This window comes from Macaca fascicularis, chromosome 1 (genome assembly GCF_037993035.2).
Source record: "Macaca fascicularis isolate 582-1 chromosome 1, T2T-MFA8v1.1".
NCBI classification, from domain to species: Eukaryota; Metazoa; Chordata; class Mammalia; order Primates; family Cercopithecidae; genus Macaca; species Macaca fascicularis.
The window spans coordinates 187,997,868-188,018,238 of record NC_088375.1 but is presented as its reverse complement, the minus strand read 5'-3'; the positions used below and the strand labels follow the sequence as shown (position 1 = coordinate 188,018,238).

Here is a 20,371-nt window from a genome sequence, read left to right as displayed (position 1 = left end):
AGCCTAATTCAGTCACGGGAGGTAAGGAAATGTTCCTGGTAGAATGGTATAGAGAAGAGCCAGAGCAGGTGGGGTGGACAGGAGCAAGTGATTTACCAGGCAGCCAGCTAATACAAAATCAGGAGGCACTAAATAACACCATGAGGGATAGAACACACACTGTTGGAAGCAATGCAAACACATTTTTCTGTGAATCATATCCTTTCTACTAATATTTTGCTGATTTTCAGTAAAAGGGCTCTTCATTTTTGGAGGGCCCTGACAAACAGGGTCAACTTTTACTTTATTTTACTAATCTCATGGTATTGTATTTGCTTTCATGCCTTCTCCATTAGACTGTAATATCCTTGAAGAAAGAAAATGAGACCATATCTTACACTGTATTCTTATTGCTTAGCACTAGGTTTAATGAGGCACTCAGTGAATGAAGATCCTAAAAAACAATAACAGAAAGACAACATAGTACACTGGTTAAAAGTGCAAGCTTTGGCCAGGTGAGGTGGTTCATGCTTGTAATCCCAGCACTTTGGTAGGCCGAGGCAGGCAGATCACCCTATCTTTACTAAAAATACAAAAAATTAGCCAGGCATGGTGGTGCACACCTGTCATTCCAGCTACTTGGGAGGCTGAGGCATGAGAATTGCTTAACCCTGGGAGGCGGAGGTTGCAGTGAGCCCAGATTGTGCCACTGCACTCCAGCCTGGGGGTCTAAAAAAAAAAAAAAAAAAAAAAAAAAAGAAAGTACAAGCTTTGGCATCAGACTGTCTCGGTTTGCGTTCTGTTTCAACCAATTATTTGCTGTGTGGACTTAGGCAGTTTCCCTATCAGTAACATGAGTATAATACATAAATACTTATGTTCGTGGAGTGGTTATCAGGATTATATGACATAATGCATATCAAGTATCTGGCACTTGATATCTGCTCAATAAATGTTAGATCATATATATTTTTGACAAGTGAAAATAAACATAAAAAAGTTATTACTTGGAACATTCCCATTACTACCCCATGGTATAAAAATTTACCTTCAATGCTAGAAACTCCTGGTAGAGAGACAGGTCTTAGTTGGGCAGCTTTCTCAACTGGATCTCCAAGAAACTGTGAAAATTTTGGCAATGCTGATGGCTTTGATGTGAAACTCTCTACTTGCTCTGTAACAAATACATATAGTTTTATTTAGTATTATTGAATCTAACACCAAAGTAAACAAGTATCGAAGGTCACCTTTTAGGAAAATTGGATATACAATTAATTTAGAGAAACATTTGAGAATTAAGTAGCATAGTGACTACGTGAAGTTAAAGGCTTGGATTGAGACATTTGTGGGCAAGGGAGGACCAATCAGTATTATACTACATTAAGGTTTGCAGTAGCAGTCCCATTAGAAGATCTTACAGTACAAGCTAGCATTATACATGTTTAGATGGTAAGAGTTTAAGCTGTCAAGTGACAAGAACATAGAGGCTGGATATCAAAGATCTTGACATCCTGGGAGATGTGCTTTAAACCTAGTCTAGGGGTATGTGTCACCCACTAAGCTAGTGCTAAGAGTGCGACCGTAAGATGATGTAGCACAATGTTAGGACAAGGCATCTCACCACAATTCTGTCTCCTATCTAAAAGAGAATTCAAGAGAGGTTGTACTGCTTTTCTAAAACAGAAAAATACTTGTGTGCAGAAAGGGTCAAAGCCAACACAGTCCGGTGCCTTGATTATGTCCTCACAGGGTCTAAATCAGTGGAGGCTAATGTATCTGCTAATATTGATCAGACAGGTCCATACCTAAAGCCAAAGACCCTTCCAACCCAAAGATGCCATCATTATTTTTGTTAACGATTTTCAGAAGGACGAACATTTATTTTTAAATACATGTTATGCACTTACAGAAGGGAAAAGACTCCCATAAACAACTTTCAGGGCTGGTTTAATATACGCTATGACAGTAACATTTTTGCCTATAATTGGATGCAGACAGCATGGAGAAGTCTATTTCCAGCTAAACATTACCGATTCTTCCCTTAATAGACTAGAGTACAAATCATGTACAAAATGGGCCTTTTCTAAATGAAAGCAAAGTGTATCAGCTTCATCTCGGTGCGTTCAGGCATCACTCGCTTGGTGCGATCAGTACTGCTGGAACACCTTCCCTGCTCCCCGTGTGGCAGGCAAGCTGCTCAAGCCTCCATGAAATATTAAGAAGCTGGCTCTGCTCTCACCTTCATCGGCGGTCTCTGGAGGCCTGTTGCTCTCAGGTTTGTTTGTAAGAGCACTGATCAGCTGGAGTTTCTCTCTTAGCTTGGATACCTGAGAATTTGAACTATCTTCTTTCTGCCCAAAACAAAGATTACAGAAGGTTTAAGGTGGTAGTAAGACTTCATCTAAATGTCCACTGTATTCCCAGAGCCTGTTTAGCTTGTACTGCTTGACCCTCAGTAGGTTCCCTATAAAGACAATAAAAGAATGAATCAACATATACTGGTGATGTCTTTGGTCCTCAGTGCTGATAAGTATCTTGCTGGATTTGAGACCATTAAGGGAACATTATGCTACAGTTGATCTGATTCACTGTGAACATTTGGCTGATGGGGGAAGGAATGCATGTGTCAGCAGTAAAGGAAATGTACTCTTGCTCAGGTGCCTATCTAACACCCATTTCCTAAATGAGCAGGATCTTGTTTTCTAGGAGCTATTTCACACTAACTAAATAACTTGCCGAAATATCTTGCTTCACCTTGTGACTAGACCACTTCAGGCAGAATTTCATGCTCTTACCACCTTACAAAAAGAAGCAACTGAACAAAAACAAATTACAAGTTTTCCCCTGATCTCCCCTGGAGATGATTCAACTGGTGGCAGAAACTGTTAGGACACAAAGAAGGAGCTGTAATATTTCTAATTCAAAGTCTTGCTTGCTCATATCTTTTAAAGTTTTTTCCCCCATACCCTGCCTCATTCCCAGGAGTATTAAGAGTGGCATAAACAAATACATTTAATTATAAAAAGAGAGACATCTGGTTTCTATGAGGCTTGTTTCTAACTGCTTAGACAAGTGTGAAAGGTCCTGAGCCTATGCTTAATTAGAACACCAACTCATTACACATTTTTTATTAATTATGATGATTTACTTATCTTGTATAATTATTATGTATTTACTTATCTTGCCCCTATCTTATTTCTACTCTAATAGTTACTGTACAGTAGTTCACTTAGTTTATTTAGGGAGCTAAAATATGAACATATGTAGTGAAAACTAGGTACTAAATGCTTGAATAATTAATGGTAAGGAGAAATTGTATCTGGTTAGGATGTCTGGATAAGGCAGGACAAAGGAACTGATACACTGAGATGACAGTTAAAAACAACAAGGGCCTGAAAGCAAAGCCAAGATGAAGTTTATGTACATGTGTGTACTAGTGTGTTCTGCCATTTATTGTTAAAATGTGTACTGTGGCTGAAATTGCTACTATTTTCTGATAGTAACTCCCTGTTAGTTTTTTGTGCTCAACATTTATATCTGGCTCTTAAGTTTTTCTGTCTTCTGTAGGTGAGGTTTAAAAAAAAATTTGCAGAAGCAGTTAGAAAACTCAACAAAAGCTTAGCTTATGATGCATTAAAACCTTAATATATTGTGACTTTATCTAGATAATATAAAACTATTAAGGAAGTAAAAATAAAGATGGAAAGCATTACATCAAAAGCTGCCTGTACTGTGGTTCCAGTTCAAGTTCATTTCCTCTGAACCTCAGATCTTCCCAACTTCTCAAACATAATATGCATCTGAGATGGTAATTTAGTACTTGGTCATAATCTTCCTGGCTTTTCCTTTAACTTAGCCCATGGTTTAACTCTCTAATCAGAGAATACTGTAATCACACTTTCTTTCCTGGAATATCAAAGCATATCATAGATTGTTTGTCTTGACAGTATATCTATCTGGGAAGAACAAAAAAGGGGAAGGTACAAGGTGAAGGGAACTGGCTGAGATATAAATGGACTATGAATAAAATGAGATTGCGATATAAAAATAGGATATAATTTTTAGATGAGACACCATTTTCAGATTATCTGTGCCTCTGTCCCCCATCATCAGTACAGATAACTTACTGTCTTAGCATAAAAGTCATTTCCTTAGGGAAGCCTTCTTGATCTTATCATATCCTGTATTTGTCCTTTATAATACTTATCATACTCATGATTCATGACCTGTTCAATTATGTGTTAACGATTTTCTGACTGACAGGACTTTGAGCTCCACCAGAGCAGGGGTCACATGTCTGCCTTGCTCACTATGGTCACCCCAGCTCCTATTAAAGTGTTTGGCACAGGGTAGGTGCCTAAAAAAATATTCATTTATTCACTAATAGTAAATACTAATTTACTAATTGCTTTGTTTTGAAGTTTCAACACATGAGACCAAAAGTACTCCCTTTGAAAAAGCAGGAGATCAAAACCACAGAGATGCTGCTGCATTTACTTTTACTTCAGGGTAAGCCTCCCATTATTTACCTTTATGTTTTGGATTTTTACTGTATTTGTTTTGTTGGTGACTTGATCCAAAGACGCTCTTTTCAGAGTGGCAGATCTATCACCCATCTTAAAGGGCAAAACAAAAACAAACAAACAAACAAAAAGGGAAGATTAAAGGCAAACATTAAAACTTGAACATCTAGCACTTTTAAATAAATTGGTCAAACTTATTTAAAGGATCTCAGAACACTCTCAACAGAAATTGCAGAGGAGTGGGAGATGGGAGGAGAGAGGGAGAAAGGCCAGAGAGACAAAGTTGAAACTAGTGCTTCTAGCTGTTTCAGTCACAAACTTTAAGACTTCGAAGGATAAAAGGTGGTAGAACTTTTACCCAAAATATCATACTGAGTATGATGCTGCTCTAAGAAACAGTAGGACAGATGGATACTATTACCTATTTTCTCTGCTGGAGAAATATAAAGCAGGGGGAGAGGGCAGAGACAGTAAAGAGAGTTTAGGAGTGGTAAGTTTTCACAATAAGCTTTGAAAACTTTCAAGGCATAACACTCATCAACCAAAATTCTTAGCCAACCTAGTTTAGCTGAGTTCAAAAGGCTTTGTAAAATAAAGCTTCTTTAATCTTCACAGCTTTGTAGTAAATTATACACCCCTGTAAAGCAGGAGGGGGAATAGGTCTTCCCACTCCACCCTTCAAAGCCAAGTCCAGGCAACCTGCCAAGGCTCCACTGTGGCAGAGCCAGTTCAAATGCTGCTTTCCATGAACCAGGGTTCGACTTTATTTGTGGGCTTGTTTCCAGCTTTGGTGGTTACTTGAATTTATGGCACAATTTCCTGTATTTGGTTTCTATTTTTAAATATATGCCTGTGTCTTCACTGTACAAAATCTTTAAGGGTGGGGGCTGCAGTTATTAAACAAAGAATCCACGCGGATCCCTGCACAATGTTTATGTGAAACTGCACATTTTATTCACAACAATATGAAAACCAGTAAACTGTGCACAGTCTGCCAGCATGAGCGACTTAGCAGGTCAGTTTCCTTACATGTAAAATAAGGAGGTGAACTCAACGACCTCTTAAGCTGGGGAGCTGGTCTGACCTGATCTGTTTCCTGACATATGCAAAAGGTTCCCCTTAATATATCAACAGCAGGATAAATATGAAAGCCAAGTTCAGGCTTATAGAAATGGTAAAAGATTTTTGGTTACCATCATTTTCATGGCTCCCACCCCTAACAACTTCGAAAAGAAAAGATCCAGAAGGCTCTTGGAAATACGTGCTAGCGCTTCCCTACCAGATGGCTCACTGGTAACATGACAGTAGCCTTGTCATCTCTGCCAACAACTTGTGGTGAGGCCTTGGTAAGCGACTTGACCTCTCCACATCTCCCTCTCCAAATCAGGACAAACACTGCCTGGCCATTCACATCACACAGCTAGTGTGAGCATTAAAGGAGACACGGATTAAGCACAATACAAATGCGTAGCCTCTCAAATATGCCAGAAGGCTGTTCTCCAAAGGTGGTGGAATGTCATCCATGCACAGACAAAACACACTGCATGTCACAAAAGATCAGAAAAGGCTTACCATGCTGAAGGACAGGTTTGCTTTCTTTTCTACCTTGCTCATAGCAACCACATCGCTTTCTATCAGGTTGACTCTCTGGGTAAGATTACTGACTGTCTCGTTCATTCCCTCGAGTTTAAGATCATTCTGTCTCTGGTACCCCACTAGGGCACTGTTTACCTCCTCTAAAGAGCTGTGAAGGTACAGGATATCCTAGAGTGGAAATAAATAAAGTTATGGAATCCACTAAAGATGCAAATTAGACAAGCAGGCCAGCAGCACTGAACAACCATTACTATGTCAAGTACTGAAGTAAACTCCTTTTCCTGGTTTTGACCATCAATCATCTGTGTCTGCTTTGTCCCTCCCACTCTAAATTGTTCCTTTTGGAATTGTTTGGCCTCAGCTAGACAGGAGGGGGAAAGAGGGAAGAGCTACCTACATGATTCACTCTTTGGTCCCAGAAAGCTGAGAGCTTGGGAATTGATTTCCCCAATGTTTACCTCACCTTCTGGCGGAAAGGCTTGCTGGGTTATTAACTGAAAGGTCCATTAACCTAATTTGTCAGAACGAACCTACCTTAGGAACAATACCAATTACTGAATTGGCTCATGTAACAAAACCATAACAAGTAGTACATTATTTAGTATAAGATTCAATTATTTTTATTGACATCCTCCAGTACTGATTGCTACTTAAAAAAGAATGATAACTATAGGTTTTAAAGGGCATTAAACTCAGGACAGGAATTCTTCTTAGTGAAGATTTCCTCTATTCTCTTTAATGTGATTCTGAACTCAATAGTCTTTTTTCTCCCCTCTTGCCTCTTCGTCTTTACACTTCAGAAAATCCTGATTTTCAAGGATATGCTTTCTAACATTCTTAGAATTTACTGTGGCTCAAAATAGCCATCACTCTGGATTAATTTGCTATCCATTCATCTTTAACCTGCCCAGATAGCTATTTTTCATAGTTTCAGGATAATCTGCTCATTCTAGGTCTTTCAAGGTAAGAAAAGGAATTTACTCCACTGATTGACATGCGGGGAAAAACTGCAAAGTGCCAAAGAAGGGATGGACAGCAATATGGATCCCCGAGATACCAACACACATTCCTCTCTGCTCAGCTCCAAGGCAGGCAAATAAATATAGGAGGCACCTGCTGAGACACCAAACACTAAGCCCAAACTATCTGGCTGCCTCTGAAGTGCACTGTGATCCCCCAGGGAGTTAAGCCAGAGATAAAAAGCACCTGTTTCAAATTCTCACTATGGGTTTTATTGTCAAGTTCTGATGTGGCTGAAGGTGATGGAATGATCTGGTTGCTTCCAGGAGTCTCCTTCAAGAAGTGCTGATTCTGTTAAGAGGAAAGGTTAGTGTAGGCAACAAGGAATTATTAGGTCTACTTAACTATCTGAAATTGTCCTAGAACATTCTAGCCTCCCCCAGAATACATCCACAGATTAATCAGTAAGAATTGCCTGGGAACATACAGGCTAACCAGTCCTGTGCTAGGTTCTAAGAGAACCCAGCTTGAGCAGGCACTAGGCCAGCAGCACCTAGATTACATCAGGGAACTGAGATCCTCCTCGTCTATTTCTCAATCTCTTAAGGAATGAACTCTCTAGAAACCATTTCTCCTTTGCCCCATTGCCTGTACTCCCAGAGAAACTATAGCATCACCGTAACTTTCCAGGGACCAACTCAGTCTCAACCTGGGACAGTGTCATAGTTTCCACTGGACTCAAGAGCTTTGACATTAAAAGCTCTAAAAGCCTGGCTTTGGGCATTTAGCATAACCACCAATCATGTGCATTATTAGTTTTTCCCCATAGCATTATGCTAGGTAAGACTTACATTTGCGGGTTATTTTTCCTTTCCCATTCCCTTCCCACTGCTCAAGTTTCTTTCCAGAGACTGAAGTATAACATGTTTATATACACTTTTCCTTTAGTGAGGAAAACTGCATGGCTTAATCCTTCAGAGTCTATAACTATGACTTATCTAGCATAAAGAATGACAGTAGGAGGATTACTATTGGCAGCTATGGAAATTTAAAAGAGACAGATTTAATTATAACACAATGCAACTGGTGAAAATAAATTGTTTTCCTTGAAATCTGAAATCAACCCTGTTTTTAATAAGAAAACCAAAAGGCAACAATAAAGAGAAAAGGAGGAGAGAAGGACGGGGGAATCCATGGTTCTAGAAAGCAGGAAGATTTTAGTTAGGTAAAATTATTTTAGAAAATACTGAATTACTTGAGAGCATAATCAAGATATTAAAATAATAAAAGAATTGCTGAATTAGAGGGGTCTTTGTTACTATGGGTCACAGAGTTACTCAGCGGCAGTTAGAACCAGAACCAGGGGTCTGGACACCCAGATCAATGTTTTTCCTCTGGGTTAGCCCCACTAAGTAACACAGTGAGGTGTGCCAGTCCTGAAGAAAATGGAAAAAACTCCCTTCTAGAGCTAATACAGCCCAGGTCTCCTTGGTACAGACTTCTCAATTTAAACTTGGAATCTGAAGCTTGCAAAGAGCAGGTGGGGGTGGGGGGCAGATCCAGAAATTGGCAGAGAGACTAGGGAACTTTTGTGCGCCTTGAATAGTCCTGATTTCAGATGAGTTGCACATAACTCATCTCCCCAGCAAGATGGCAAGGGCTGCACCATCCTTTTTTACCCTTCATAAATTCTTCCTGGGACTGTCACCCGTTAAGTGACTGATTGAGGCCTCTGAATGACTGCGGACAGCTTACATCTGCAGCAGCACTAAGTGATCCAGAGATGTGAAAAGAATTCCTGGGCACTGGAGTGAGGTTTGCTTCTGTCAGTTACCTGTTGCTGCCTAACAAATTATCCCAAAGCTTTGTGGCTTAAAACAACAACACTTAAGTATTTCTCATGATTCTGTGGGTTGACTGGGCTCAGCTGGGGGTTGAGGGATGGGGGTGGTGCTGTTCCATGTGTTGTAGGCTGCATTTAACTGACAGCCTGGCTGGAGCTGGAACATGCTAGACAGCCTGCCTGTCATCCAGGAGCACACGTTTCAGCATTTGGGAGTCTAAGAGCCTTGCTCAAATTCCCGATGCACAGAATAGTGAGAAATAACTACTTGTTTTAAGTCACAAACTTCTGGGGGTGCTTTGTTATGTAGTAATAAACAATGAGACACTTTTCCACTTTCCATTTTCTCTCCTACCCATTCCATCCTCAGGAACTGTGTCTTATTACCTTACTTTCTTCAGTAATATGTTTGCAAAAGATTTGGCTTTTAATTCTATCTACCACAATTGCTTTATTAACAAATTATAAAATAATCAATGTATACTGTGTATTAGATCTTTTGAACAGATGCCTAGCAGGGCCTTTTCAGATTAGTGGAAAGTTGGCATCATGACTCTTACACAAAAAAGGGTGAGAGTAGGAGCATGCTGACTTGCTGGGTCTCCTTACCATATCACTCTGCAGTAATTCCATCGTTGTCTTCTGTTCATCCACAGTTTTCTGTAGTGCTTCCACAGCAAGATGGACACTGTTTAAAGTATTGCCAATGGAAGCTACGCTCTGAAGGGAAACACATAGGAAGGTATAAAAAAGCTTTAAGAGACAACTGACATGCAATACACTGTACATATCCAAAAGGTATAATTTGAATGTTTTGACACATATACAATTGTGAAACCAGTACCACAATCAAGATAATAAACACTCATCACCTCTAAAAGTTTCCTCCTGACCCTCTGTAATCACTCCCTTGCCGCTCGTTCCCAGGCAACCACTGATCCACTTTCTGTCACAATAAATCAGTCTTCATTTTCTAGATTTTATATAAGTAGAACCAGTGAGTAAGTCGTGCTTTTTAAAGTGTGACTTCTTCCACTCAGCAGAACTGAGATTCATCCATGTTGAGCCTGCTTGGCAGGCTGATGAGCAGCACTCCATTGTGTGGCTCTGTCACAGTTTATCTCTCCCCCTGCTCATGGACATTCAGTCCGTATTCAATATTTGACTATTACAAATGAAGCTGCTATAAACATTCATGTTCAGGTCTTTATGTGTGGACTTACGGTCATTCCCCTTTATCATGTGCGTTCTAATCGCCATAATACCTAGCAGGTGAATGGCTGATCATATGGCAGATCCATGCTTCACTTGTTAAAAAACTGCCCAACTGTGTTCTAAAATGGTTATGTCATTTTACATTCCCACCAGCAGGGAATGAGAATTCTTGTTACTCCATATCCTCATCAATATTGGTACAGTCATTCTTTTCAACTTTAGCCATTCTAATGGAAGTGTATACTGTGAATTTAATTTACATTGCCCTAATGAAACACTGCCCTAATGAAAATCAGTGTTTCTAATTCTTTCAAATATCTTCAAACTATGATTCCATGTAGTGTATACTGAGTTAATTCATAGGACTATCTCTCTCTATATATCAATCAATCAATTTTCTTAATTTAAATGATTTTTCCTAGAGGAAAACCAAATCTTCCCTAAAGAAAAAATATTAGTTTATAAATCTGGAACCCAGGGATAAGGTTCTCTCACAAACTGCCTCTGTCAATCCCTGCTGTGGGCAGGCAGATGGCCAAGCTAACACAGTAGACTGTCACTTGTTAGGAGCAAAGGACACTTCAAGCAAAAGTGGGAGGGAACCATTTCTGGCTTTGGGAAACTCAACATTGCAGAGATGAAAGAAAAATTCATTTGGCAGTGTTTGTTCTTCCTTTACTGTACAATCCTGTCAGCAACCATTGAATAGAGATATGAGTAGTGGCTTACTTTGCTTTCATTAGCCCTAAGGAGCCGAAGTGGACAGGGACCTTGGAGATATAATTCAGAAGCCATGTTTTAAAAAAGGCCTGTCCTAAGGAAACATCTAAAAAGGTGTTACTATTCAGTGAGTTTTGGCCTTTTCAAGACATGCTGACAGTTTTATAGTGCCACATTAGTATTTTTAACCAAGGTCATTTTTATTACACTGATATCCAAGAATCCAAGAGAACAGGAGATGATGTTAAAAAACATTACATGAGATACAATAAAGTTAGGCATTTGGGATGACCTGCCACTTCAAAACTGAGCCACTTGAAAGAAACACAGCGCCTGGCATTATAAACACACATATTTGCAAAGAGACAACACACTGCGTAAAAGTCTCTAAGTTGGTTTGCTATCTATGTAAGCTCTGAATGCCTGTTACAAAAGCTACAGGCATTCAAAGACACCTACTGTTTGTGAATCCAATCCTCACTGGCTGGATGTATCAGCCCATTAGGATGCCAGAAGATAGTAAGCTCTTGTTTATGGATTTTTTTCTTTTTTTTTTCCCTGAAGGAAGCAGCTGACAGAGCCATGTCAACTCTGCAGCAAAACTCTGAAACCAGTATTCCCATCAACTGCAAAGTGCCTGGTACATACTGGAGGAAGTTCCACAAATGTTTATTGAATGAATAAATTCAAGAATAAACCAGTTTCCTTTTCTAATGCAAGACTGAGAGTTGCTTCTGTACTAATGGCTACAGAAGCCTACCATTTCCTGACTTGGCCCTAGGAACAATGGCAAGAATCTGGCCTCATCAACGTTGTCCCTACCTTTTGTTTTTTCCCCAAAGTTGTAAGTGGATGGTCACATTAGCCAAGTAGCAAATTATGGAGATTGAGCACACACAGATGGTGTGGCTATAAAATAGTAAATTTTGTTTTTGCTTATGGCTTAGAAATTTCTTGTTCCTTTGTGGAAAGAATTCATATGCTCATAGACCCTGGCACATAATCTGATCAAACTTAGCACGTATTTTTAGAATTCAAAGATCCTAGATTTGATATCCATTGTTTGGGGAATCCCTTCTTCCACTTCCTGTGTCAGGGGATGATGTTCTTTGTGTTTGAATTAGTCACCTTCTTCTCCCTTCCTACCCCTATCCACTCTTCCCATCCAGCTCTAAAGATCTCTGAGTACTATTCATCTTGTTGGTCACAGCTCACTGTAGCCTCAAACTCCCAGGCTCAAGTGATCTTCCTACCTCAGCCTCCTGTGTAGCTGGGACAACAGGTGTGTGCCACCATGCCCAGCTAACTTTAAAATTTTTTGTAAAGACGAGGTCTCCCTATGATGCCCAGGCTGGTCTCTAATTCCCAAGTTCAAGTGATCCTCCTGGCTCAGCCTCCCAAAGTGTTGGGATTATAGTCATGAGCTACCATACCCAGCCTCCAAAGTGATTTTTACCAATTTATACTCCTAGCAGGAGCAGGAGTGTTTGAAAATTTCCTTTGTTCCAAATATCCTTGCCAATGTTTGTTTCCTGAAGTTTTAATTTTTGCATTTCCCCGGGTCATCTTTCTTTTTTTTCTTTTTTAAAGTTTCTTAATCATGGAAAATAATAGAGATTTAGGGCAACTATCACGTACAATTGGTCTGCTTTCATGAAGACACTGTGAATGGTGAACTGAAAAAGCAAGTTGAAAAGCAAACCCACATATGCTAAGAGAGCCAGCAGAGCAATTCTGGGACTCAGAGAGCCAAATAAAAAGGTATGAACCCATATAAACCACAGCTAATGTAACCCATTGCAAATTAAAGGCCTAACCAGATCAAAACAAAATTGTTCTGAATTCTTTAGGACATAATGATACACTCCATTACTGCTCTCTTGGAGCAGCTGATTTCAAATGCTAGGCTTTCAATGAAAACTTGTAAGAAGCTAGAATTATGGCAAATAGTACCCACACATGGCACCTACCTTCTGAAGTCCCTCTACAGTGGCAGGCAGGCTAATCAAGTCTGCAGCTGACTTAACATTGGCTTTGAGGTGGTTCACTGCAGAAGTCAACAGAGAAATCTGAACAAAAAAGAGTAACAAACAGTGAACACAAATGAGAATTTGTAAAGTACATGTTACCTTCACAAACTCTATGGTTGGTGATGTCAAGACAGTCTAGGATTTTATGTGTTTCTGCAACCCTGTCAGCTCACAGGAGTAAAGGAGATAGTACTTTGGATAGAGCTGGGATCTGGGAGGCAACAATAATACCCCTTCTTTCCCTGCCCAATTTGAACACTAGTGCCAAAGAGTAAAGGCAAATGTTATTCTTTACCCTGTCCTGGCAGCACAAGATTCCAAAATCTTAAATTACCCAAAAGATGCTGTAATTGTCACACACTCCTTCAACAATTGGACAGGAAGAAAGCTAATGATGAAGGATCACTTCAAAATTTCATTTTGGTAAAATGTAACACCTCAGTCATTTACCAAACTTTTGTTCCTGCCCAGGTGGGAACATATAAAGTAAAAGCCCATCTCACAAAATACAGTCTACAGGAACTGCACTCTGACAATCTGAACAGCACTTTCAACTAGTTGGGGATTTGGTTTTGGTTTAATAATGTGACTAATATTTCAAACTCAATAGCTCAACCAGAGCACTACTTTGTATCCTGAAGGGGCTCAATAAATGCCCATTGACTCACTGACTGATGCAATGTATTAAAATAGGAATTGAATCAAAATAAAATGGGACCTCCCTTCTGCCATTTAGGCATAGAATTCTAAATATCTAGACTTCGCTCTTGAACGGGAACTGGGGGAACCTGTGTAATAGTTTCAGGCTGCAGAGACAATATTCTAAAAGCTTTGCAGTTTGGCTCAAAACACTCTTGAAAGATTCTTAGTTCTAAACTGCTTTCCCATTCCAAATTCTAGGATAAGAACACAGATCTACCAATAGCAATTATATTCAGAGTGGCCTCATAGGGTACCCACCAGTTTCTGGGTACTTGTTACGGATCAAGCACAGTGGTAGGCACTGGGGGATGTAAAACAAAACAGAACCTGACTCCCTACTCATTCCTTTAGCAAATGTTTGGCATCTCTGTGCCAGACACTGCTGCAGTCATTGTGGAGACAGCAGAGAGGCAAACAAGACCATGAAGCTCTGCTCTCATGGAGAGTACATCCTAGTAAAAGGTGACAGAAAAAACAAAGAAAAGAATCCAGATTGGAATAAGTACTATGCTAAGAACGTTTTCTTTTCTTTTCTTTTTTTTGAGACAGTCTTGTTCTGTTGCCCCAGGCTGGAGTGCAGTGGAGTGATCTCGGCTCACTGCAGCCTCTGCCTCCTGGGTTCAAGTGATTCTCGTGCCTCAGCCTCCTGAGTAGCCCGGGATTACAGGTGCATGCCACTACGCCTGGCAATTTTTTGTATTTTTAGTAGAGATGGGGGCTTCGCCACGTTGGCCAGGCTGGCCTCGAACTCGTGGCCTCAAGTGATCCGCCTGCCTTGGTCTCCCAAAGTGCTAGGATTACAGGCCTGAGCCACCATGTCCGGCTATGCAAATAATTTAATTTAAACAAAGCTCCCTGAGTAAGTAGTAGTAGCTTGGTCTGAGACAGGGAGTCCAGTAAGGAGCCTGGGAACTTGGGAACTCAGGTTCTCTTTTCCCTCTTTTCTTTTAGGAGGGAAAAGTTCAGAGGCTTAAGACAAATTTTCAGCCATTCACTAATATAACAAATACTATTGGACCCTATTATACACCAGGGGTGAACAACACAGATGTCAGGGATCCTGTGGTGTTTACATTTTAGTGCAAGGAGACAGATACTTTTTATACAGAAAAATATCAGATAGTGGGAAGCACTAGAAAAAAATTAAAATAAGGTAACTTGATAAGAGTGACTGGGTAGCAACTTTTAGATTGGTCGATCTGAGGAGGCCTCTGTAAGGAGATAAAATTTAAACTAAGATCTAAATAATAATAAGGAATTAATCATATGAAGATTGGAAGAAGCATATTTCAGGGAAGAGGGAACTGCTAGACCAAAAGCCCCAGTAGAGGAAAGAGCTTGGCATATTCAGAGAATAGAAGTTTAGGTGGCAGGATCTCATAATGTGTGTGTATATGTGAGAGAGACAGACAGACAGAGAAGTAGGCGGCGAGGCCAGTTGTGCAGTAAAGGGCCAGAAGAGGCAGGACTCTGTAAACCAGAACAAGCACATGGGTTTTATTCGAGGTGTGATAGGAAGGGGTGTGTAAGCGGGGTAATTACATGAATGGAGACACCTTGTAGGAAGACTACTATGGCTCTCAGTAGAAATGGAGAGACCAGTAAGAAGGCAATCTGTGTAGTCTTGGCAAGAGATAATGGTGGTTTAGACTTGAGTGGTAGTAGAGGTAGTAGCAGAAGTAGAGACGATATGATTTGCTGGGACTGGGTGGAAACAGTGAGGAAGGTAGAAGAATTAAGGGAAACTTAGGGCTGTCACCTCAAGGAGCTTTCAATATAACTGAGAGATAGGGCAAGAGTACATTAAAGAAACAAGCATTAAACGTGATACTGAATAAAGTTCTGAGAAAAGGACATCAATGCAAGCTGAAAGAAACAGGCTTCGCCGAAGTAGGACTCAAATTAGACTCTGACAGAGAAGTTAGAATTTTATACACAAAAACAAAGCAGACATTCTTTCCAGGTTAGAAGGGTGAGGGTGGCATCAGGGGATAGGGAACACAGTATGAATAGGCTCAGGAGTACTTTCTTTTCACAACACTTCTCAAAGTGACAATGATTTGTTTATGTGGTTATTTGATTGAGGTTTCTCTCTTCCATAAGACTATAAGCTCCATGTGATCAAGGGCGTCTGTTTTACTTTTCACAATATGTGTGACACAAAGACTGGAATTTTTTGAATGAATGGCTGAGAATGAACACTCTGTGTCTGGGATGGACAATGAGAAGGCTAGTCTATGCAGAGTAGAAGACAGAGGCCAGCGGGTAGGAAGTAAGGCTAGATAGGTAGTGAACTTATTCTTTTCATCAGTAAATGGGTATAACAATAATAACAACAACAACTGTTTAACAACTATCTTATAGGGATGTGTGATGGTTTCAAAACATGTCTACAAATTCTTTGATAGTCTTCTTCCCTTCAACAGGTGAAAAACCTAATTCCCTTTCCCTAGAGTGTAGCCTGACTTAAGTAACTTGCTTCTAGAGAACAAAATAAAGTGGAAGTAATGACTGGCAACTTCAGAAATTAGGTCACAAAAGGTCCTATGTCTTCTTCTTTGCTCTCCCTTGGATTAGTCACTCTGGGAAAAGGTAGCTGCCATGCTGTGAGGACACTCGAGTAGCCCTAGAATGGAGAAGTCCATGTTGGGAGGAACTGAGGCCTCCTACCAAAAGCCATATGAGTGAGGAACCTCCAGCCCCAGTCAGACCTTCAGATTATAAAGACCTGGCTGACATCTTAATTGCAGCCTTAGAGATCTTGGCCAGAACCAGTCTGCTAAGCTGCTCCCAAATTCCTGACATATAGAAACTATAAGATAATAAATGACTGTTGTTTTAGGCCACTAAGTGTTGGGGTAATTTGTAACCAAGGAACAGATGACCAATACAGGCTAGGAGAATTAAAAGATATATAATCAAAGCTCTTAGCATAGTACCTGGTACAGATGAAATATCAAATAAGTGACAGTTCTTTAATAGTGAAACACTCAAACATGCAATTCTCCATAAGGACTCCAGAATAACCAGACTAATCATCAACATTGTAAATCTGTTCATTTAAAAACAAGATGGGTGAGAAATCTCAGCTCAAAGAGACACTCTCAGCAAACCATAAACTTCCTGAGATAAGCAATTACACTAAGGAGGTTTTCACTCATGCCTTTAAAAAGATATGAATGATATCCAGGTTTGAAAAGGACATATAGAAACAGGCATTTTCATGCACTGTTTATGGGAGTATAAATTAGAGAAGCCTTGTAAGAAGGAATATCCATCAAAATTTGAAATGTTTATATTCTTTATTTTAGTAGTTTCATTTCTAGAAATCTTACAAATTAGTAGCTCATATGCATGATACATTTTAAAAAACAATTTTTCCTTATTTGTAACAGCAAAATAGTAGAAACAATTTAAATGTATATCACTAAGAATGTGGATATATTCAGTGGAAAAGCAAGTTGTAGAACACATATTGAATGACCTTATTTATTTACAAATACACACACATGTTAACCCATAGGCTAATTCATATTAAAAACTATTATGATTTTGTAAACAGAAAGAGAACTAGAAGGATGCAGCCCACATTACTGACCCATTACCTATGGGAGTATAAAAGAGAGAGAGAGAGAGAAAGAGAGAGAGAGAGAGAAAGAGAGAGAGAGAGTGTGTGTGTGTGTGTGCACGCATGTGCATGTGAGATGGGAGCACAGAGATGGGAATTGAAGGAAAATTTTCATAGGATTTCTATACGTGTTTTATAGTTTAAATCTTATATAAGAATCCACTCACAAATTACTTACATTTTTAAAAGACAAAAGATGAGAAAGAAATATACACATAGGAAAAAGATAGCACATAACTTTGGAAAGGGTTTGATGGGTTTTCTTGGCTGACCCTTTCTTTTATGCCCTCACTGGGCTTTCTGAGACCACTGTAACATGCCCAATCATAAAATGCTAGGAAGGGGTCCTGCCCCAGATATGTTTTCCTTAGTGCCCCAAAGTATGTACACAGTTGGCTCAAGATCAGTTTGAAGGGCAAGACTATAGTTACTCCTAAACCCCTATCAATGATGTGGTTACCTTTCAGCCATCTGAGGGGACAAACTCCTTCCTCCACTGACAACTGGCCAGATCCTAAAGAGACAAGCTGTTCTTGGGTAAAAACTCTTCTTCCAGGTACTGAAAGTTCCAACCTCCTGAGGCTATGGCAGAGTGCATGGCTAATCAGAAGTATCTTGGGAATGATAGTGGTCTCACAAAAAGTCAGGTAACTGGTTGGCAGCTGCCATTTCACCCAAAGTCAAGGAGCAGCTGAAAGCCAACGCCAGTAGGATCAGTGAGATGCTGCTGCACTTTTCTCCACGCCACAAACACTCTATGCCTGGTGTATCAGCTGCCTCACAGCAAAAGCATGCTTTGGAGAGGTGACCATTAACTTTCCAGGTAACAAACATCACTTAGGTCTTCTTACTCACTTATAAAACCTGGATCACACATTGTTCCCTAGGACTTGGCTATTTACCCATAAATTACAAAGCTGGAGTCCATCTTCTAGCATTCCTCTCTTCAGTAAAATAATGTCAAAATCTGTGGAAAACTATAGCAAAGCTTATACATGTAACTGAAATGGAGACAAGGTACCCTCCCATTACTTTCTCTGGAATTGCTCTGGCCTCTAATAGATGCATTCTAGAATGTCAGATCAGACTCAGGCATTAGAGAACTTACACCTAAAAGTCACACTTTGGAATTCAAAGAGTCTAAAAGTTGAATTAAATAGAATCCATTAAGAAAAATCCATATTCCAGCCAAAATATGAGTCATGCATATTACATGACTTTTCATTAGAAAAATTAAAAATAGCTACTGTAGACCATTTGCTTAACACATCATTTTATACTATAAAGTTGGAAATACTGCTTTTCTGCTTTGGGGTTGAAGTTAAGTGTCCTTTAAATAGTAAAGAAAAAGTTATTAAAACAGATAATCATCAATGATGAGTGATTATTAGCCCTAGTAGGCACTCAGCATCATATCCTTTCAACGTTATCTACTGAACACCTACTGAATCCTACAGGGGCTACAAACATGTAACGCAGCATGGGAAGCTGGAAAGAAAAGAGACTTCCAGGAATTGAATATTTTACTTTTAGTATTGCTACACAGCTGAGTGACTGTGGGCAAGCTACTTAACTTCTTTGAACCTCAGTGTTCTTATCTGTAAAATGGAGAGAACATCTCCTACTTCATAGGACTGTAGAAGCCAAGAAAGGAGATCACATGTGCAGTGCACCTAATAATGGCTGGCACAAAGAAAGCATTTAATGAATGGCAGTTACTGTCAATACCATCATCGTCATCATTGTCGCTGCCATCATTTTCTTTATCATCATGCTTAAGGCTCAGAGAATAGTGTATGCCTTTCTAGTGCAATTAGAAGTATATGCAAATAAGCATCACATAAGGTATTTGGACTGAGTGCTAAGAGAGAGCTAAACAGAGTGCTATAGGAGAACGGCACTCAAGGTCCTTCTTGATGTGGCTCTTGCTGACTTACTTATCTCTGGCCTTTTTAACCAAACTATACTGCAGCTATAATGAGTGACTAAAATTCCCTGAACACACCATGTTTTCATTCATCTATACTTTTGCACATATAGTCAATTCTCATTATTAGTAGTAGTTATTCCTAGAAAACTTGCAACAAACATTCAATTAGTGAATACCGAACCACTGCTCCTTGGGGAAACACAGGTTAGGTTTCTGTGAGCCCTCTGCTCATACTTTTTTTTTTTTTTTCTGAGACAGAGTCTTGCTCTTGTCACCCCGGCTGGAGTGCAATGGCATGATCTCGGCTCGCTGCAACCTCCAGCTCCTGGGTTCAAGCGATTCTCCTGCTTTAGCCTCTTGAGTAGCTGGGATTACAGGCGCTTGCCACCATGCCCGGCTACTTTTTGTATTTTTAGTAGAGATGGGGTTTCACCATGTTGGCCAGGCTGGTCTCAAACTCCTGACCTCGTGATCCTCCCACCTTGGCCTCCCAAAGTGCTGGGATTACAGGCATGAGCCACCGTGCCCGGCCTGCTCACGCTTTTTTTTAACTGATCAATACAATACACAACCTTGTTGTATGTGTATTTCTGTTTAAAGATATCTTATTTAATGCATATTGTTGACTCATTAGCATTGAACCCACAGCCTGCACAACCATAACTCATGCCTGAAAGAAGCCTATCTAACACAGGTATTTTTTCCATAGGGCACATCACAGTCTCCTTGCACTTCAGAACAATAGATAACACTTTAGCACTAAACCTGGGGAACATTTTTGAACACGGAAATCACCAAAAACATCACAAAAATATAAAAAATATGGCATTAAATATACTGTGAAAAAGACACTGTTTACAGTATGAGAGGTGAACCAAGAAGGCAGTATGTCACCTTGTTCAAACTCAGCTGTAAATATGCATGCTGGGTGACTCAAATTCCTTGCGGCTATGTGTGTGTTGGTGAATGACTGCAAAAGTGCCACAAGTATAGATTTTGAGATTACATATAAATTTAGCAAGTATAGAATTCATAAATTATGAGGATCAACTGCACTAATGTTCTAAGTAAAACATTCTTCTCTCTTTCTGTAGAATTCAGCTGGCCAACTCCTATTTGCCCTTCAGGACTCAGTTCAAATCTCTAGGAAATCTCACCTGGCCCCAGTCTAGGTGAGATACATACTTAAAAATGCCCTCACAATACTCATTTGGACCTATTTCTTTTTGCTTATCAGGCTGCTTT

The 20,371-nt window shown here is 39.8% G+C and overlaps 1 protein-coding gene across 3 annotated transcripts in view; it reads right to left on the bottom strand.

Annotated features, from left to right (window-relative positions):
* Nucleotides 1-20,371, bottom strand: part of EFCAB14 (EF-hand calcium binding domain 14) — a 42,441-nt gene that overhangs the window by 7,083 nt on the left and 14,987 nt on the right. Inside the window, exons 4-10 of one of the 3 annotated variants that reach the window (XM_005543466.4) lie at nt 12,807-12,905; nt 9,511-9,621; nt 7,305-7,409; nt 6,075-6,266; nt 4,509-4,595; nt 2,219-2,330; nt 1,028-1,153 (exon numbers count right to left, since the gene is read on the bottom strand). In XM_005543466.4, coding sequence (XP_005543523.2) covers nt 1,028-1,153; nt 2,219-2,330; nt 4,509-4,595; nt 6,075-6,266; nt 7,305-7,409; nt 9,511-9,621; nt 12,807-12,905 — 832 coding nt within the window. The remainder of the gene's footprint in view (nt 1-1,027; nt 1,154-2,218; nt 2,331-4,508; nt 4,596-6,074; nt 6,267-7,304; nt 7,410-9,510; nt 9,622-12,806; nt 12,906-20,371) is intronic. The other 2 variants (XM_005543467.4, XM_074007558.1) reach the window with 2 other exon arrangements.